Here is a 16,804-nt window from a genome sequence, read left to right on the forward strand (position 1 = left end):
AGCTAACTGAGCTTCACCTAGAAAAAAATGGCCATTTATTTTCTCAACATCACAGAGAATATGCAATAAGTGGAAAAAGAAGATTTCCTTTTCAGAGAAACCTATAACCATATTTGGACACTCACTATCCTGCATTTATACCACAGAACTTCCTGATAAGATAACCAATATTTACCGAGCACTTACTATGTCCCTGGGAGCATTCAAAGTCCTTTAGATAATCTTGGGCTTCCCAGGTGCTCAGTAGTAGAGAATCCGCAAGCCAGTGCAAAGACGCAGGAGACTCAGGTCTCATCCCTGGGTCGGGAAGATGCCTTGGAGTAGGAAATAGCAACCCACTCCAATATTCCTGCCTGGATAATTCCTTGGACAGAGGAGCCTAGCAGGCTATGGAGTCGCAGAGTCAGACACAATTGAGTGCTCACGCATGCATATAACCTCTGCAATCCTTACAACAAATGCAGGCTGTAGGTCCTTTTCCTATCACCTTCTAACAGATTAAGAGACTAAAGAGCTGAGTTACAGATCTCTTAATGAAATATCCTACCAGGGAACAAGAACAATTAGTATTCTATGCTTTCTGATGCAGTTATGAATTTAAAAGACAGTGTATTAATGTGATTTAGATAGTGATCCAAGTCATAAGTGAGCATGTTCACTCCTATGTGTACACACCCCCATTTCAACCTTGGGTCCCTCCAGTAGATAGGCCAGAACTCTCAGGGCAGAGGAAGTAGACCTCCAAGGGCACGGTAAGCACACACTAACACTGTGTTCATGCTGTCCCACGTGAGCCGGCTGTCATGAGCATGACACCACAGGAGCCGGTGTCACATAGTTATTTCAATACTTGAAAAACGATTCCTCCTCTAACACTCGAGTAGATACACAGACTTTACTTCTTTTTCTTCCACTTCAAGAGCATTAATGGAAGTCAGGTTGAGAGAGAGAAGTTTCAGAATGACTTATAAATGTATACTTCATAGAAGTGGCTGTATTGATGAGAAGAGAAAAATTAAGCAAGGTCATGTGAGGTTAAAGGAAACCCGCTTTATTATTCATTAATACCAAGTAACCAGGATCAACTCCCCAAGAAAGAAAGAGGCCTTCTCTGTTACACTGGGGTAATTCTTAAAAAATGACAAAAAGTAACAAAGTTGCCCCTTTCCAATTAAATCACAAGGTCTGTCATACTCATCTTTGATGGCAGAGGTCTTGGAGTGACCTGGATCTTATCCTTCAAGTGTTGCCACTAGTTCAGTGCTATGAGCTCACTGGGTAAAGAAGCTGTTTTCAAAAGAAAGATTTAGGGATGCCTTACTTAATAAGGGGGAGAAAATAACCCTGTAGATAGGTGCAGCGTGATATTACTTCTACGGGAAATGCTGAAAGGGATAGCATAGAATTAAACGTCCCCACGCAGCCTCCCTCCCTGACAGAGAAGCTGGAACAAACAACTCTCAATCATTCACTCTAATGGAGGGGAGAGGAACTCCAGATAATCCAAACTGTCAAATAATCAGCTTTTGAAAGCATCCATTTTCTTTGCACTTGAATGAAGGTACATCTGAAATTGGGTGACTCACTTTGAACTAAGTCTTAAGTGACACAGTTTTCAGGAAAGACTAGAAAGGATCCCAGTGTCTTCTTGTCCTTTATCCAGTGTCTCCCAACAAGATGGCTGGGAAGGAAATTGAGCCTGATCTCCTTGGTCCTGCTAAGGGCAGGGCGTGCTCAGATGCAAGACATCCTGACAGCATGCCAGGCAAGAGGGGAAGGGCTGATAATAAAGTAACAATTCTGCATATTTCATCACGTGAGCTCATCAATGGGAGATGCCTGGAAAGAGACGCCAGGTAGACCGGAGTCACTGGGGTGCCTATGACTCGTTTGCCAAGCAATCAGGTCGTAGTCTGGCTCCCTGCCTTCCTTCACAGCATTTGTTACAGTTTATACTTATATATTCAGGTGCATAGTTTGATTAATGTCTGCCTGTCTCCTTCTTTGGTTTAATTAGGAGGGCAGGAGAAATCTTCCTCACCTCTATACTCTCTCCCTCAGAATCTAGCACGCTGCCTAGATCACAGTAAGAGTTCGGTTAATATTTGCTGAGCAACTGCATGGAATAGGAAAAATAAGTGCTATTAGCAAATCTGAAAGCAAGAGTTTGGAAGTAGAGAGTCAACCTATAGATGATGCAGAGTTGCAAGCACCATGAAAAATACCAACAGGTTCCTGCTCTGTAAAGATTAACACAGAAACAAAAGCATAATCATTACTACTCAATTACGTATCTTTCTTTGCCTATGATGATATAGCAATTTAATACTGTGACTGTTTGCTATTTAGTCGCTAAGTCGTGTCCAACTCTTTTGCAACCCCATGGACTGTAGCCCACCAGGCTCCTCTGTCCATGGGATTTCCCAGGCAAGAATATTTGAGTGGGTTGCCATTTCCTTCTCCAGGGGATCTTCCCGACCCAGGAATTGAATCCACATCTTCTGCATTGGCAGGTAGATTCTTTACAACTGAGCCACCTGGGAAGCCCTCAATACTATGGCAACAATCCATTCATTAAAAGCCAGAAGCTCAAATTTGAGTCATTAGCTTTCAATCACAAACAAACATAGAATATGAACTGCAATGTTAAAAACACTAACAGTGACCTTTTTGTTACAGCCTCACAGAATAAACTTCAGGATTAGGAAAAACTAAAACTGCTATTTCATGGGTCCACCTATGGAACACAGGCTTCCCAGGTAATGCTAGTGGTAAAGAACCTGTCTGCCAATTGCAGGAGACATAAGAGACACTGCTTCCATCCCTGGGTTGGGAAGATCCCCTGGAGGAGGGCAGGGCAACCCACTCCAGTATTTTTGCCTGGAGAATCCCAAGGACAGAGGAGGCTAGTGGGTCCCAGTCCATAGGGTTTCAAGGAGTTGAACACGACTGAAGTGACTTAGCATGCACCTACGGAATATTACAGAATTGTATCTGGTTGCCATGTGTCAACTTTAAGTTAGAAATTGAGAGCTGGAATTTTGCAAAGTCTATAATGCGACCTTGACAAGAAAATTTGGTATTTCTCACCAAGGAAATGTCGAAATGCAAACCCTGACTCATCCCTCGTTCACCTTCACAATAAGGGGAGCTATCTTATACTAAAGAAATCAGGTGCAGAAGGCACCTTCTCAATCATTTATTCCTCCTCCTTAATTATGAAACAGGTATGAGAAGTCAGGAGCCATGAAATTAATTATTTTTTGAAAAACATTTTGTTCCATTATTCCGTGCACAGAAAAAAATGATTAAATGCTACCAGTCCTCAATCTTCACAATTTAAAGCCTTCCTGCTGATGTCTGTACCCAGACCAATCAGGACTGACCATGAAAATGGAATAGCCACCAAGAACTATATTACCAGACTACCTAAGCTTCCAAGAGGATCTAATATATCCACAGGTCCACACAGGGAAGCAGGTTACCCTTGAAGTGAGATATACGATCTGCAGAACAGAGATTGTAAATCTTACCCTCACTTCTCATGATAATTCAGATTATTTTACATAATACTATTGTTTTCTGTAATGACCTAAAACTCTGACCTGCACATTTTCCTCACTGTAACACTAGGACAGCTGAACTGAATGAACAATCTTGGCAATAGCTGTCTGTCCAAACAGGCTGAAATATGTTACTAAAAGTATCTCAAAGCTCTCTCTTTCATCTTCCTCTGGCTCCTTTCAATCTGAACAAGGCATTTTGGTTTTCATTTTTCATTCCAGTTTCTTAACTCAGCAGTCCCCTGCCTACGCATTGCACTTGAGCAAACCCTTCTTTGGGCCATGTTTTCCCCTTTCCTATCGACTATGTGTACTTAGTTTTTTAATATTGTGTCAAACAGTGGAAATAGGAATTGAATATACATTCTGTCCATCTCCAATATGTTGTCTAATATGCTTCATCAACTCATCTATGTCAGCAGTGTTTACGGTAAAATCATCTAAGTCTTCCCTGAGGGTAGTTAAGGAGTACTCATTACAGGGCAAGACAGGCCTAAAACCGGTCCCCAAACACATCCCCAGCTCAGCCACAGGCATCAGAGTACTCACCTTCTTCTTCCTCCTCCTCTTCTTCTTCTCTTTGGCCGCCTGGGCTTGCTTGTGCTCCCAAACCAGGTTAGTCAGGTTGGCCACATACTCATCAGTCTGCTGCAAGAGGTATGCTAAACGCCTGTCTTTCTTTTGATCAATCAGTTTTCTATAGCCCTCTTCATCTTCAGCCTATTAAGGAAAGAAGAGTGTGGCGAGAACATAATAAAAGTTTGTGGGCAACACCTTTTCCCACACATCCTTCTCCTGATGGTCTGAACTTTAGCGGTGTGTGCAGCAAACTGAATGATTCCAGCTGCCCAAGTCCTTGAACCCTGGCGGGGACTGGGGAACACAGGGCGGTGTGATGCCTACCTCCCAAGAACGGGGGTTCAGGGCCAGATCAACACATGTAACTACACAATTTCTGTGGTGTGATCAAGCACTTCGAGCCAACTTTCCATTCTTCTTTGTTTAAACTGCACAAAAAGTGTTACAATTTGATGATTTACCATCTGAAGCTTACCCTTAACTTTGTATTGGAAATTGTCAAACATAATCAAAAGCAGAGAAAGTAGTAAACTCACTCATATAACCAACAGCAACCAACACAATTAACTCGTGATGACGTGATGACTCGTTTCACTGCTGCCCTTCCCCCACCTCTGCCCTGTAATTCTGAACTGAATGGTCCTGAAGCAAATTCCGTAATAGCTTTTCATTCGTAAGTATTTCCATAAGTACTTCCAGAGGCGAAGAACTGAATAGGTTTTGAACAAATAATTTCTGATACTTCAAAGCATGACAGACACTGCGGTTGACAGCAAAGGTCAAGTTGTGGGGATTCTGGTCCCAGATCAGCACTGCATGGTGCACCCAGGCGACTGGAGACAAGTCATTTAGCACCTGAAGCCTGAGAGTGCTGAGCCATAAAACAGTCACAGTACTTCCCATTAAGCAACGTTATGAGGTTAAATGGAATAAAAACTCTGATGGACTCTGGATTGTTTCAAGAGAAATCTTTATACATCCCAATAAAAGGACATTTCCAAAATATTTTCTTCACATGATGCAGGATAAAAGGAACACACAGCAAAATCTTTAGGAGGCAGCTGCATTATAGAGGAGCTTGGGTTTTTCAGTCCAAGGGTGTCCCTCCAGCACTTGCCGGAGCGACAGCGGCTTCATCGCTCTTCCTGGCTGCTGTCGGCCCCGTGGATGAACATGAGCCTCGAATGCTATTATAACTCTAATTGCTTTTGGTTATGGTTGATCTCACTTGAAGAAAGAGTGATAAAAAAAAAACTTCAGTTTCTCCGTTATCTGTATATTCCATCATTTAATTGCAAAAATGAATGATTTGCAAATGCCTAATCATTAGTGTCAAACCAATCTGTTACTGAAGTTCTAATATAGTCTCACTTCAGTTGAATCAGACAAATTTGATTGCTTACTGCTCAGATGACTATAAAATGGTCTCCCCAGCTAGTTAGCAGTCTCTGAGACAGTCCCCTCCCATCCAAAAACGGAGCAGGAGGCAGAAGATGACAAGATTTAGTAGCACCTGGACACAGAGCATTTTAAAATATGTTGTTTACTCTCTGAAATCCAAAGAAAAATTAAAGACCAAAAAATGCAAACTGTAATACCAGCCAGGACTGTGTCACTTGAAATTTTTCAGGGACATAATTACAGGTTGACCCTAATGATTTTATCTTCATCCAATACTCAGGCATTACATCCCACAAAGAATATGCAGGTCTCCTATCAATATACATCACACACACTTTTCTAAAATCCATGGTGTGCTCTGAGATTTGATTCCAAAAATAAGTGGCCAATAAAAGCAAATATGTAGGTCTATGACATAAACCAATTCCTCCTGTGTTTATATATCCATTAAAAAGTAACGGTAGAAATGGAATGACCCATGAATAGCATTCCACAATAACACAGCTATAACAAAAAAGAAGTATTTCAAAATTAACTGAAAAATCACTTTTTAAACTGTAAAAGAAACATTTCTACCATTTAAAAAAAAAAAAGATAAGCATAAGTATCAGAGACTTCAAAAAAAAAAAAAAACTTCCTAGATTCCAAGACACAGTTTAATGAGATATTCATTCAAAACAACTTCTGTCATTAGTCTCAAAGAAGCACTATTTTTTAAACCACTTTTTAAATACCACACTGTATTTTCTTTGCTAATATATCATTCAAAATTTTTTCATTAATGTTAGTCTTTTTTTCTCACTGGAATTTTTCACAGTGCTTTAGTATTGATATTATACTTGCTTTAAAAGATGACTTTAGGAGTTTTCTTCTTTTTCTATTCCATGAAACAATTTAATTTAGGCCCTCCATATCTGTGGTTTCTGCATCCGCATCTATAGATGCGGAAGGCTCACTGTCCTACACCATTTCATATAAGAGACTTGAGCATCACGGATTTTGGTATCTGGTGGGGTCCTGGGACCAATCTGTGGATGCCAAGGAATGATTGTATGGTAGGGTGATCATCTTAAAGATTTGGCAGAAATCACAATGAAATATCCTGGACTTTCTGCTTTTGGCAATGGAAGAAAAGGAGAGAATAAGAGAAAAGAGGCACTACTTTAAAAAGAACTGCCACTTCCATCCTTCCAGGTCTGGTCATCAAAACTCCTAAAAACTAGAGAACCTATCTTCACGTGAGAAGCTATCATCAAACTGGCAGTGCCAGTGCCACCCTAGGACATGGAAACACTGTACTCATCAGTGGTAGCCCTTGACTACTGGCATTGCGTTGTCTAGGGAAAAGAAGGTATTTTTACCTTATCCCTGTGAAGTTTAAAGGAATGGATTAGTATACTTGATAAACACCTTTTACTTTCTCCTTGTACCATGGCATGTTTCTCAGTGCAGATGGCTATGAGCAAAGCATTTTCCTGAATTTCCGTAGGCAGGGTCCTTACCATCAGCCTCCGCATTCTCTCCTTCTCAATCCGCTCCGTCTCTTTCTTCTGCTCCCTTTCGGTGTTGGCATGCCAGGTGGCCACTGCTTTGGAAAGCTTCTGGATCTTGCCAGCCACAGACCGATGATACTCCTTAAAGTCTTTTGCATGTTGCAAAATACTGTTCAGGTATTCCTAAAGGATCCACAGCAGGGAGAAGAGAAGGCTGAACATCCAGTTCCCAGTTAAAGTTTCAACCCAGTCCAAGAAAACTCGCAGTGTGTACTGAACAGCAAGGGGGAACTAGAACCTATTTGGGATGGGTGCCCTGGTGGGTCTCCACAGCTGAGGTGTGGGCTACGGGGTGGTGGGAGAGGTGACCTCTCCAAGTCTGTTTCAGTGCCAGCCTGTAGAAAAGAAGCCTCCCAGGTCCTGAGGGTGTGGCCACATGAAAACGGAAAGATCCGAGATTGAGAGGTACCTTCAAGATGGTGATGATGAAATTTAAAGCAAATCACTCTCGAATAAAGCCCAGGGAAACAGGTATTATACTGAGAGGACAAACAGTTGAATCATGTTATGAAAGTAGTGCTCTCACTTAAATACCTTAGAATTGTCACCCAAAATGAGTTTTATAGGAAGCTAAAATGGCCACACACCATTTGTATCCAGTTCTTAAATAAAGAAGGGGAAACGCATAACCTTATTTACACTAAAGTCCAACACTTTGCAAAACAAAACCAATCAAGGCACTTTGCAACAAAACCAAATTAAGCTCTGAAAAACAAAATTTATAGGATTATGACACGAGAATCAAATCCTACATCAAAATATTTCCAAATCTCTGGAAAGGAATGTTTTAAAATATCTGCCCTTGTGAAACCTCCAACTGGGCCCTTGAAAAGCCCAGGATACTATATTTATATTTGTTATAAAAATAACTGCTTGCCCTCTTCTTTCCAAGCTCCCTCTCCCCTAGGATTTTGTCCTAGGAAACCTTCCTGCACCCACCTCCTCAGCAGCCTCCCATGGGGTTATGACTATGACACTTGATTGGAATTCAGAGAGCAGTGCCCTCCGCCCTCATCCTGCACTGACTGTTCTGTGTCCTTGGGGAGGTCACCTCTCTGCTGGGCCTAAGCTTTCTCATCTATGAGACGGTGTGGTCGGACCTCCTAAGCTGCCAGGATCCTCTCTGTGATGTCCCCACCACCCACAGGGGCCCATCTCTCAGGGGCTCTGATTCGGCCCAGTCACATGGCGGGGCCCGAGTACCTGGTGCTTCTGCCTTCGCTTCCGCTCCTGCTCAATCTTCTGCTGCTTCTCCAGCTTCTCCGTCATGCGGGCTTCCCTCAGGGTCTGGCGCTTGCTCCGCTTGTACGCTTTGGAGTTGAGGGCCGTCTCCAGGGTCGTGTCCCGTCGCATGCAGGCCACCACCTCCTGTCGCAGCTGTCGAGAGGGGAGTGGTTAGAACATCTCCCCTGATGGAGGTCACACCCCTGTCCCCCTGCCCTCCGTTTGGTGGAGCCGAAAAGGGACTCCCCGAGTTTCTCCATCACAGCTGGCCTTCTATAAACAAAGGAACTACATCATGCCAAGGGTATCGGGTATGTTCAGAGATGCTCAAAGTTTCCTTTCCAAAAAATTCAGATAAGAAGCCAAGTATAGCACTGTCTCCAGTAAATAAGTAGAGAATGTCTTGGTTTTTAAACAAATCGATTCATTCTAATTAAATGATATTAATTAGTTAATAAGCTTTAAACATTTTTTTTTTACTTCATTTTAAGTGCCATGCTAATATTCTCTTTGTGTTTAAAGATTAACGTTGATGACGCTGGGCAAAAAGAATAGAACTACTTCCTGTTCATATGAAGTAGCTGTAGATACCAAACAATGCTAATTCACTGTCTCATATAAAAATGGGAAATACTAGTTTTGGCTTCCTCTCACTCCTAACAATGATCTTTGAAAGGTATTTATTTATTTGTTTTTACTATATCATGGACTTCTTTCAGATTATCATAAATATAACACCTCATTCATATCATATGTTATATGGTGGTAGAGAGTAAGGGCTGGAAACATGCATTGAAATAATTATTTGATTGAATCTGAAATCAGCATCCATTATAGTTAATATCATTGGAAAACTTCATAGATAATAGGTTTTTCAATAAAATGAAGCAAAAATCAGAAACCAATCAGAATCTAGCATGGCTAAGCTAATTTGAATGTAATCTTATTCCTGAAACTATAGTTGATTGATAGTCATTTAATAAAATTGTATTAAATGGCTTATAAAGTTACCCACAAGAAACAAACAAACGGAATGCACAGTTTTTTGTTTTTTTAATTAAGCTCTAATCTACTCACATACCTATAGCCAAGTAGCTGCCAGCCACCATGATGCCCTCTTGTGATATTATAACCAACAAGGCAAACGTATTTCCAAGTTCACATGATAACAGCAAGCGGGTTGGCCGTGGAATTTTATTCACATCCTCCAATAGACCAAGTCATGCAATTCAATCCTTCCAAACTACTTTTGCTTGTTAATAATTCATTTTGCATGCCTGAGTCCTTCCCCAAACAAGCCCATCTGACTGGCCAGGAAGCATTCCTTTTCCCCTTTGGCTAAATGAGGCTGTGTGACAATTAGGGGACCTGTAGCTTGGGATCAGCAAGGCAAAACTCGCCAAAGTGAATGTTAGCTCTACTTCATCCCCCTAGTCTCCTACAGATTTAGCAATTGTAAAATAGATCGCTATGCTTGCCTTTATTAATCAGTGACTACTAAGACCATAGCAAGAACAGTAGCTACAAAATCACTGATGAGTCAGTGTTGGGCTCTGACGTGATCAGATGCTGCAAAAGTAGGTGTTGATGAATAATCTGCAGTTACAAAACATAGTTTTATGTATTTGTATAAACAATGAGCTACTAGTTAAGGGCCTTTCATATTTGTTAAAATAATTTGCATAGTCAGAGCTAAGGGTTTTAGATTTCTCTTTACAAAGAAGCTCTGATCTATCACCTTCCTGTTTTCCTTTGAAATCATAAAGACAAACATGAGCTACTCCATCTGTTCTCAAGGTTTCATCTACAGTAACAAAATGCCATAAGTCAGACTTTGGAAACCATAATATGGGAGAGAAAAAAATGTCTCTGATGTACAGAAGAGAAAAACAGAATAATAAGCGGTTCATCTTCATTACTTTTCAGTTCTGTGCTGCTGGTCGAAAAGATACACTAAATTTATATCTTTTTAATAATATTGAACAGACTTAAGGAAACGCACAGATCACACTCTGGAACAATTACATTCATTTCATTTCCTGTACCTCAGATGTGCTGGGGAAAAGTTATTACCTGACGTTGGAAATTGAGTAACCGAAGTGCTTTCAGTTCCACGGTTGCTTTGGTTCGTAAGTCTGGTGGCAAAGAGCCAGGCAGATTTTCCAGCTCCTGTATCCTATGGGCTATGCGAGCCTGAAGTCTAAAGGAGATGATAAAATGGGGGAGGGGGAGGGGAAAATAGATGTTACAGCCTGGTCTTAACTGAGAGACAATAGTCTCAGGTTTACATTCATGGCAGAACACCTTGCAGATACTGATGGCAAATTTCTGACACCCAAACAGATTATCTGATGTTAAGCAGAGAAAAGCTCCCTTTGCACTAATGCCCACAGGTGCTATATTACTTAACACTTTTGGCCTTCTTCACAACCTGTCTCTAACAGCCAGGAAGGAAGGCTTGGGGTACACGGAGGACCAAAGTCAAAGTCCCATGGCTCCCTCTGAAGAGAGAGAGAAAGTGACAGCCAGGAAAAATCTGACTTGCTCCCAGCCAGAGCGCAGAGCTGAGACAACAGAGTTCTCTTTCTAACTTCTAGTTCTGTCCTAAGGCAGTGGGGCCACTGGCCCTTCCTTCCAAGATGCTGATGATGACAGGCATTAATGCTGAGTAAACGAGAACAGTTTTAGGTGCTGAGGCCACAGAAATCAGCCAACCCAAAACTTTCAGAGAGAGAGAAAGAGCCCTGCCAACCACAACCATTTCCTCTGTGAGCAATACTTGCTTGAGAAAAGAAAAGGCAAATCAGATATCAAAAAAAAAAAAAAAAAAAAAATCTGGTTTGGGGCGGCAGTAAATAGCAAACAGCATGTGAAAACTAAGAGTTTCTAGAAAAGGACTGCCAGGCAATCTCAGTCTGGCCATCATTAAAAAAAAACAAAAACAAAACAGAACTGTGGGTACTTCCTCATAATAGAGGCAGAACAGAAAATAAAAGACATCCCACTTAATTTACTTGCGATACTGTTACTGTAAGTCACAGAAACTGGTTTTAGAGTTCACCTGGGTCCTATGCTTACAAATAATGATCTGCCATTTAAATCAAGTTTTATAATCAGTTCAGTTCAGTTCAGTCGCTCAGTCGTGTCCAACTCTTTGCGACCCCATGAATCACAGCACGCCAAGCCTCCCTGTCCATCACCAACTCCCGGAGTTCACTCAAACTCATGTCCATCGAGTCGGTGATGCCATCCAGCCATCTCATCCTCTGTCGTCCCCTTCTCCTCCTGCCCCCAATTCCTCCCAGCATCAGGGTCTTTTCCAATGAGTCAACTCTTCGCAGGAGGTGGTCAAAGTATTGGAGTTTCAGCTTTAGCATCAGTCCTTCCAATGAATACCCAGGACTGATCTCCTTTAGGATGGACTGGTTGGATCTCCTTGAATCACCTTCCCTCATATTTGGGGGCAAAACTGGCTTGGAATAGATGTTGACAAAGAAAGAACAGTAAATGGTAGTAAGTTAAACTAAACTAACTGCACTAAGGTGCATTTAAAGTGAAAATGAAAGTCGCTCAGTCGTGTCTGACTCTTTGTGACCCCATGGACTACACAGTCCTTGGAATTCTCCAGGCCAGAATACTGGATTGGGTAGCCTTTCTGTTCTCCAGGAGATTTTCCCAACCCAGGTCTCCCGCATTGCAGGCAGATTCTTTACCAGCTGAGCCACAAGGGAAACACAAGAATACTGGACTGGGTAGCCTATCCCTTCTCCAGCAGATCTTCCTGACCCAGGAATCAAACCGGAGTCTCCTGCATTGCAGGTGTAGTTAAAGCACAATTTAATTTTCTCTCTCTCTCTCCCACACACACACATATACATCTACAAGGTAAGTCTATAACAGCACTATGTTATTGAGAAAACTGAAGTTCAGAGATACTAAGAAACATGTGGACTTCACAGAGCCAGTAAAGGAGAGAGCCAAGATGAGACTCCTCACTGGCTTTAAACCAGCACCACTGTAACACCACCACAGATAATCAAAGTACACTTTCTAACTGCAAACTCTCATGGAACTCAGCTATAAAAGTTGATAACTAAACATTCTGTTTAAAATTAGTTTCATGGTTTTATTAACCTTTATGATGCCATATATTGATATGAAAAAGAAAACCTTCTGTGACTTGCACACTGCAAAATATCTTAATAGTTCATATAGCCCAAATATCAGAATGCATGCATGTGTGTGTGTGTGCTAAGTCGCTTCAGTCATATTCAACTCTTTGCAACCGTATGGACTGTAGCCCACCAGGCTCCTCTGCCCATGGGGATTCTCCAGGCAACAATATTGGAGTGGGCTGTCATGCCCTCCTCCAGGGGATCTTCCCAACCCTGGGAGGGAACCTGCATCTCCTGCATTGGAAGATAGCTTCTTTACCCCTAGTGCCACCAGGGAAGCCCAAGTATCAAAATGAGGGCTTTTTTTTTAAACAAAAATTAGAGCTGTTTGCTTTGACAGAGAAATAAAATACATTTCTCAAAACTTTAAAAATAATAATAAGGGAAATGTGTCATTTTTTTCCTGACCTCATTTGGTTGCTCATATAGTAAAGATCTGCCTGCAATGCAGCAAACCCAGGTTCTATCCTTGGGTCTAGAAGATCCCGTGGAGAAGGGACTGGCTACTCACTCCAGTATTTCTTCCTGGAGAACTGCATGGACAGAGGAGCCTTGTGGGCTTCAGTCCACAGGGTTACAAAGAGTCTGATATGACTGAACAATGAACACTTTCATGAAAATAATATTATGATAGATTCCTCTTTTATTTGGTATATATGTGTTATTATGATTTACTGAATGATCTATTATCATCACATGTTACTACTAGTATCATCATTGTTATCGTGTTATTTCAACAATGCATACCAACATAAACAATAGTACTTATAAATGGTTTTACCATGCAACAGACTAAAAGTGTATTAGGTTCAAACAATAACAATAAACATTCATCAATTTACTCTCGATCAGATTGTTCAAACTCTCCCAACCTTCTTCCACATTCCTTTTACTATTGATACTCATGGGATTCTAATCATGGTTTTTAACTTTTATCTGTATGAAACAAACATATACTTCCTTTATCCAATTCAATTTCTTAAACATGCACATGGCCAAAAATTCCCAAATACAGCAACAGGTGATGCATCTTAACAATTAAGATATTAAGAGAAAAATCTATTACAGGTTTTTCAAACATATAATTTAAAGGGGAAAAAAAGAAACTGAAACAATTCTACTTGTGTAGAGTTAAGGCCATACTAAGGGAAATTTAAATACTGTAGCGGCGTGAGATAAAGGCCAACAATATGGTTATTCTACTTCTTTGGTTCTGTATTTACTGCAGTCCTTTTTCATCAGAATAACCCAGAATTCAAACTGTCCCTTGGCATTGTGTCTTATTCTCTTGGACAAAGTGGGTCAGGAGCTGCATTAGAGGAATGGGTGCTTTTTCCTTAATCGTCTAAACGACTGGAACTGGGGCTAAATAAATGATCTTAGGACAACTGGCCTGACTGTGTAGAGATTAAATCACACTGGACCAGGAGGGCGGATGTTGGAGAGTGGAGAGCAGAAGCAGGGAGGTGAGAAGGTGGGGAGTGGGGTAGGTGGAACATGGGGTCACCTGGACGTGGGAGTCGGTGGGAAGCTGGGAAGGGAAGCCCCGGAAATGGTGGCTTCTCCAAAGGACCTAGTAATTTGTCAGTGAATCTCAGATTCTCCAGGACAAAAGACTCTTTCTTTTATGGAAGGGAGGCAAGAAGTACAGAGTGCAAACTACAGGAAAAGAGGAAAGGTAGATTCCGATGTAAAATGATATGCATCCAATTCAGCACATGGGGAGAGGGAGTAGTAAAGGGATAGGAGGGGCTTCTTTTACATAGAGAATTTTATCTTTGTGTGGTGGTGGTGGCTGTTAATAGAAATCTTCATTTTAAATAATGCTCCTCTCCAGACAATTTCATCTTCCCATCAATGGGATTCAGCAGGTAGTCTGATAAAGAGATTCAGGATTCTAAACTTCCCGAAACAACAACAGATGTAATACTGCATAACTGCAGGAGACTCATTTAGTGTCCTCACGGGTACAGAAAATTGAAGCAGAATTAGGTCACTCAGGTTTTTCATACAGATTGAACAGTAAATCAAGAGGGGTTACTGTTCTTGCAAGAAAAAGAGTTCCATTAAAGGCGACAGATATTTGTTCAGGTCCAGAGGAGAAGTTTATGATTCCTGTAGGAGAGTTATTTGAACAGAAAATGACACTGGTACATTTTGTTCCTTCCAGGAGCTGAGTGACACTTTTTAAAAGAAAGAGAGAGGGAGACTGACTTTTGGTAACTCTGCTGATGAAGTGGTTCTTGGTAATTTTTGAGAAGGAATTTTCAGGGTTGTAATGGAGGCCAGGGCAGTACAAAAAACACTAGGCTGGCTTCCCGAAGCTGGGGGACTAGTATGCTGTTTTCATACTAAGTTCTGACTTGATACCAAAGAGCGCTCACATCATTCAAAGATACTTTTCTCAAATAAATCCCTTTCAGTGTGAAATATATTTCTTTCTCATGTGACATTTGTAGAATTTACATGCTAACATTATAATTCCTAGAGCACTTCTGATCAACCCTCTAACTCTAGGTGGAAGAACTGAAGTGAAATATATTGACAGGGGCAAAGAAAGCATGCCAAAACACCAAAAAAAAAAGAAAGGTACTGACACTACAGAGAAAAGCAATAAAGTTCCATCACAAAGAAAAGATGGTCTAAAAGAAAGGATCCAATTTAAATGAGAACAAAACGTTTTTAACTGAAGAGCTTATATAGATCTGAGGCAGAGTGTTCACATGCAGAAACTTACATGTGCTATTACTGAAAAAGCAAAGTTAATTTTGTCAAAATTCTGATTTCATGATGAACAGGAAAAGCAGCCAAGTGACTTAAAAGTAAAAAAAAAAAGTTAAGATTCTGACAATTTTCTTTCATTTTTCATAGACAAGGTAAGTGATATTACAACAAAGGAATGAACATCTGGTTAAAGAATTTCTGACAAATGATTTCTGCTCAAACCAAGTTTATAAAATTATAAAAGAGACAAAAAAAAAAAAAAAAAGACCTTTCTCAAATCCTCAATCAGAAGAGAGAGTTACACCGGACTCTTCCTATCAGTGCTAAAGGGTAGTAAGTAAGCCATTCTCTCAAAGAGGGAGAAAGGGGGGTTTTAGCTGTCTTTTACAAGGGCCTAAGGGACTTAATCTAACCCTTTTTAAGGAATATATTTAACTAATTTTCTGCAACTGGATAATTTATCTTCATATAGGCAGAAGTCAGCTCTTGCTCTGTAACTAAAGAAGATAAAAGATTCCCCTGCAAAACCCTGCCAGTATAAACCTAAGCTTCTCAAGACAGCCATGGGAGATTTCAGGCCAAAACACCCACCAGCTTTTTGAACCTAGGGTTGCCAGATTGGTCACTTCAAAAGCCAGGCAGCTTAACAGAAGAGGAGACATGTTATCAAGTAATAATAATAACATGACAATTAGCCATTCCACCACCTTCTGCAATGCTTGTAATTCAGAAGATACTGATGGACACATGTTTTTAACTTGACACAGGTATGGAGGACAAAAACCTTTCCACATACTAGAAGAGGCTAAACAGTAATTATTAATACCATGTACTTTGGGAGACCATCCTTTAAGATAATTTCCCAAAAAAGTGTTAAAATGAGCTCGTTACAAGAAAACCCTGCAAATACAGTTCTGGTAAAAATGACAAAGAAAATTTAGGACTCAATAAGTGCACGCACACACACACCCCCCCTAATATAGGCTGAAGAAGGAAAAAAATATTAAGAATTAATGCTTTTGAACTGTGGTGTTGGAGAAGACTCTTGAGAGTCCCTTGGACAGCAAGATCAAATTAGTCAATCCTGAAGGAAATCAGTCCTGAATATTCATTGGAAGGACTGATGCTGAAGCTGAAGCTCCAATACTTTGGCCACCTGATGTGAAGAACTGACTCATTGGAAAAGACCCTGATACTGGGAAAAACTGAAGGCAGGAGGAGAAGGGGACAACAGAGGATGAGATGGTTGGACGGCATCCCTGACTCAATGGACATGAGTTTCAGCAAGCTCCAGGAGTTGGTAATGGACAGGGAAGCCTGGCATGCTGCAGTCCGTGGGGTCGCAAAAAGTTGGACACGACTGAGCAACTTAACTAAACTGAAGGAAAAAATCCCAGATGCATTTCTAGATACAGTGTCTGTGTTATAAGGGGTTTATGTGATTCAACAAAGGGACTGGTAGCTCTGTACGGTCAAGGTAGGGAAAAAATGTTAGCACTTAGGAAGTCAGAATTTTAAACAATACCGCACTATCCCATTTATTGTCTTTTAAAATGGCTTTTGGCTTTTTTATTCAATAGCAACA

General features: G+C 40.9%; 1 protein-coding gene across 6 annotated transcripts in view; it reads right to left on the reverse strand.

Moving 5' to 3' along the window:
• The window catches only part of SMARCA2 (SWI/SNF related BAF chromatin remodeling complex subunit ATPase 2), a 179,782-nt gene that overhangs the window by 127,696 nt on the left and 35,282 nt on the right, over window positions 1-16,804 (reverse strand). For all 6 annotated transcript variants that reach the window (XM_070794598.1, XM_019966019.2, XM_070794597.1 and 3 more), the window contains exons 6-9: window positions 10,394-10,520; window positions 8,300-8,473; window positions 7,046-7,219; window positions 4,113-4,283 (exon numbers count right to left, since the gene is read on the reverse strand). In XM_070794598.1, coding sequence (XP_070650699.1) covers window positions 4,113-4,283; window positions 7,046-7,219; window positions 8,300-8,473; window positions 10,394-10,520 — 646 coding nt within the window. The remainder of the gene's footprint in view (window positions 1-4,112; window positions 4,284-7,045; window positions 7,220-8,299; window positions 8,474-10,393; window positions 10,521-16,804) is intronic.

Source organism: Bos indicus, chromosome 8 (genome assembly GCF_029378745.1).
Source record: "Bos indicus isolate NIAB-ARS_2022 breed Sahiwal x Tharparkar chromosome 8, NIAB-ARS_B.indTharparkar_mat_pri_1.0, whole genome shotgun sequence".
Lineage (NCBI taxonomy): Eukaryota > Metazoa > Chordata > Mammalia > Artiodactyla > Bovidae > Bos > Bos indicus.